The sequence below is a fragment of the Psammomys obesus genome, unplaced genomic scaffold (genome assembly GCF_907164565.1).
Source record: "Psammomys obesus unplaced genomic scaffold, mPsaObe1.curated_primary_1811, whole genome shotgun sequence".
NCBI lineage: Eukaryota > Metazoa > Chordata > Mammalia > Rodentia > Muridae > Psammomys > Psammomys obesus.
In genome coordinates, this window is record NW_026590715.1 from 3,105,163 (window position 1) to 3,109,299 (window position 4,137).

At 45.9% G+C, this 4,137-nt stretch overlaps 1 protein-coding gene across 1 annotated transcript; it reads left to right on the forward strand.

The window, feature by feature from the left end:
• The first annotated feature begins 252 nt into the window (after positions 1 to 252).
• Eola2 (endothelium and lymphocyte associated ASCH domain 2) lies at positions 253 to 3,641 on the forward strand. The gene is made up of 3 exons (XM_055608737.1): positions 253 to 435; positions 2,040 to 2,312; positions 3,068 to 3,641. Exons 2-3 carry the CDS (start codon positions 2,060 to 2,062, stop codon positions 3,331 to 3,333), a joined length of 519 nt encoding a protein of 172 aa, XP_055464712.1. The 5' UTR covers positions 253 to 435; positions 2,040 to 2,059; the 3' UTR covers positions 3,334 to 3,641.
• The last annotated feature ends 496 nt before the right edge of the window (positions 3,642 to 4,137 follow it).

Sequence of the window (4,137 nt, forward strand, 5' to 3'; positions counted from 1 at the left end):
TTGTCTTTTCCCTCCTAGCCACCTCTTACAGACCCTGAAGCAGTTTTATTTGGCAGATTGCTTTAAGAAACCGGTAAATCCCACAAGGTCTCCTAGCTTCCAGCTTAATTACGTAAGTCCGTGCCTTCCTATCACTGATGCATAAATGGTGTCTGTAGATCTTATTGGCTACAAATGTTTGAGCATGTAAATGACATGGTGTGCGCGCTTACGAAAGATTGTGTGCGTATGGGCGTGGGTACGTCTCTGCGTCTGTGCCTTAAAGCAGTCAAAGTCCAAAAATGCCTGTTAGTGGCACTAACTACCCACATGTTTTCCTTTCTTTAGAGCTGACGTTATCCACCCACGCGTAGGAGCTATTGGTACTGCGGATCTCCCTGGAACACTGGAAGGCTGAGGACGGTGCATAAACTGGAGCGGGCAGAGTGCGAAGTGGTAAGGCTGAGACACCCAGGGCAGGCAAAGGAAATAGGTAACCTGTGAATCGGAGCCTTGTAAGCTTGGCCCCAATCAATTGAGGGTACCCCAGGCTCCAGCTTCCCCGACTGTGCAGAGACAACCCAAGGCAAATCTTTGCCTGCCCCATCTTGCCAACATCTCACTGTTTCCAAGTGTGGATGCAGACAGATGGAAACCACATGTGCTGCTCCACACGCACTGGTCCCTCCTTACTTTTAGGCTATGAACTCACTGAAACCCCAGACTATGAGGCGTGCGGATCTCTAGCCTTTGGTATTATGCCCAGTCTCGTCTACCAAATAATATTGAATGCACTGTACCCCTGAGCAAATGTCCGTGCAACCACATTCTGTGTGGAATCATGTTTCTCGTGTTAGATTGTAAGTGCTTGGGTTAATAATGGGAACCACATGCAGAATTAACTTTCTACATCGGGTGGTCCTTATCCCAGGCAGAAAGGACCTTCCCACTGCCATGATTGCAGAACCAACCTGTGAGACGGACGTTTTTTGTTCTCTGTAAGGCCAGCCCTATCATTGTTGATCACCAGCACCTGCTGAGCAGAAGCCTTTCCTGCAGTCAATAACGAACACAGCTATCTTTTACTTGTTTCTTCCTTTATCTACCTTCTGCTGGTGCAAGTTGAGAAGCAGAAACAAGTCAAAGGGACAGCTTTTTCATCCACAGAGCATGTTGGTCTGCAGAACCCTGAAGAAGGGAACTCATCTGTTTTGGCTACATAGTAGTGAATTAAGTGGAAAAAGGGCAGATGATTAGGGTGGGTAGCCAGATTACAAGGAACCCTGAGGAGCCTAGTGAGATGGGTGGATTGTGGGCTGGTTGGGACAGGAGCCCTTGGCAGGTTTCAGCTGAAGAATGAGATGATCTGATGACCCCAGTACCAAGGTCATTCTGAGTGCATCGTGGAAAGCTTTGCAGCACAAGGCCGCTGAAAGGTAGTGCTTGAAGAGGCAGTGGGAGCTAGGGGCTTGATATGATGGTGGTTGTGGAGCTAGTGAAAGATATTTAGAGAAGCATTTACAGGCAGGTACTGCTATGTACCAGGTGGTGGGAGGAGGAAAATTAGCTGCTACATCTAGGCAACAAAAATAGGACAGGCAGTGACCTCACCTACCAAGCAGAAACAGGTGGATTTGGATTCACAGAAGTTGGATTCCTAAGTCCAAAAGCACAGCTCAGTCACCTGAGAGTAAGAAGATGTAGGCCATATCATGGCAGCCAGAGAAAAAGTAGGAAAGCTAAGACTTCCCCTCTGTGCTAAAGCCAGTTTACCTAGGTGTGAACCCTGACTAGATCAAGATGACCTTCTCCTAGGGCCCAGTGACCTCCATAAGTACACACCACACTGTTCTCCCAGTACCTTCCTCAAGCTGTCTTTATCCTGGTTCTGTGAGCTTCCCAAGAACTACATGGACCAGTGTCATCCTAATCTCAACTACTGGCATTGGGCCTCTGTGGCAGGAAGCACATCAAATTCAGTGGAGTTTCAGGACACATGGGAGACATCAGGGGAACATGAGGACCAATGAACTTGAACTGTGATGTGCTTCTGTTTTTAGGCTCAGAGACTGTGAGGAAAATGAAATTTCCCTGCCTCTCCTTTCGGCAGCCCTATGCTGGTTTAATCTTAAATGGAGTCAAGACTCTTGAGACACGTTGGCATCCGCTTTTGAGTAGCCATCAGAATTGTACCATTGCCATCCACATTGCTCACAGGGACTGGGAAGATGATGCATGGCAGGAGGTGCTGGTGGAAAGGTTGGGGATGACCTGGAAACAGATTCAGACCTTACTACAGGAAGGAGAAAAATATGGCAGAGGGGTGATAGCTGGTAAGTGAGGCTGTACCAAATATGATGTAGACAATTGTGACAGGATGATGATCGATAATTTGGTGGTTCTGTTTTGCCATTAGCTAGAGGATGTGGGCTAACCTTTCCAAGCAGCCTCTCTAAGGGCTGTCAAGTCACTAGGCTGGGTTACATAGCCTGGGTTCCACAGAGTCCAGTAGCTACCTCTGACTCTGGGCCTCAGATTCTATTTGTGTGAGAGCCCATGTGAGGTCAGTACCTGTTTGTAGCACTGGACTGTCTATTCATGAATATCTGCAAAAGGTATAGCCTATCACAGTCAGCATAAGCACTTAAAACATGGAGTGTTATCTAGAGTAAGGCTGCCTGCCTGGCTTCTAATGCCTGTCACAAGGACCTTAGGTAAGATACCAATCAACATCTAATCCAGTCATCTGGTGATCTAATTGGGCTCTTATTGACTGTAGGCTTCCTGGCTGGAACTGGTTCTCTTTCAGTAGGTAAATACCAGCCTTAGCAGTATGGTAGAACATGACTGTCCCTTAGTGGAAGAGTCACTGAGGAGAAGCCACTCTCTCAAGGCCTGTGACTGCCTTACCCAGGACTCCCTAGTTCAATTGGTCATGTCCCCAGTATTTAGTGAGAAAAATCCCTGTTTCCTACCCTTTTGGTGATATACTATATCCTATCAGTTAACACTGTAATGATCCTGCTGTCATAAAGATAACTGTTGTATAGAAAAGAATACATCTGTATGTTTCTGTCTTTGTACCCAGGACTTGTTGACATTGGAGAGACTTTGCAATGCTCAGAAACCTTAGCTCCTGATGAGGCTGTGGAACTGGAAACTCAAGCTGTGCTAACCAACCTACAGCACAAGTACCTGACTCCACTTTCAAACCCCAGGTGGTTAGTGGAGCCCATACCTAGAAAAGGGGGGAAGGATATATTCCAGGTAGACATCCCAGAGCACCTGATCCCATTGGGTAAGAGTGGAGCAGTGAATGGTCTGGAGAACAGTACCAAGAAAACAACGAAATAATGGCCCTCTCAATAGACCATCATAGTATAATGCTATCAGAGAACCTCTAAGTACCAGGGTAATTCTAAGGCACCACTAACACTCAGATCACAGCCCACTATGTGATGTTCCCAGACCCAGACTACCATGCCCTTATGAAGAGGATGGTAGAGAAAACATCCCTCATACTGTGGCTCTGTCAGCAAAGCTACAGAGCCTCAAGAAACTTGGCCTTTAGGGAAAAGGAAAACTCCCCGGAAATAACTTTTTGCTGAAATCAATTTAGTCCTGCTGTTTCCTTGATTGCACAAATAAATGTTTTATGGTAAGTCTTTGGTGTCTGGGCTCTCTTTTTGCTTTCCCATGTCTTTATTACATTAAAATCCCATGCAGTGTATGAATAGCTTCCAGGGGACCATGTGACAAGTCTGGGACCAGTTGACACCAATGCCCTGATAAAACTCATAGTAACATTGACTGAAGTTTGGGATCCAGGAGAATAAAAGGTCCTGTTCTAAGATACCAGAGCTGTGTGAAGTGACTATGGTAGGTCAGGAGCCATGCCCCTGTGTCTCCTGGAAAAATTCAGCTGTTTTTCATGAGAGGGCAAGGTAAACTCAAGGATAAGAAAGGACACAGGAATAGTGCAGAGGTTTAGCTGGTGCACAAACTCAAGGCTTAAGTTCAGTTATTTTGCCACCATGAGATCTTTTTTTTTTCATTGAGAAATAAAATTGGTTCAATTCCAGAAAGATGGTGACTGACCTGTGAGTTCACGAGATATTTTTGTTTTTGTTTTTAAACAATGCACAGATTATACACTTG

Excerpts from the sequence above, each read along its gene's own strand:
- Eola2 (XM_055608737.1), top strand. The coding sequence starts at position 2,060 with ATGAAATTTCCCTGCCTCTCCTTTCGGCAGCCCTATGCTGGTTTAATC. Across the intron at positions 2,313-3,067 it reads TGGCAGAGGGGTGATAGCTG|GACTTGTTGACATTGGAGAG; the intron begins GTAAGTGAGGCT and ends CTTTGTACCCAG.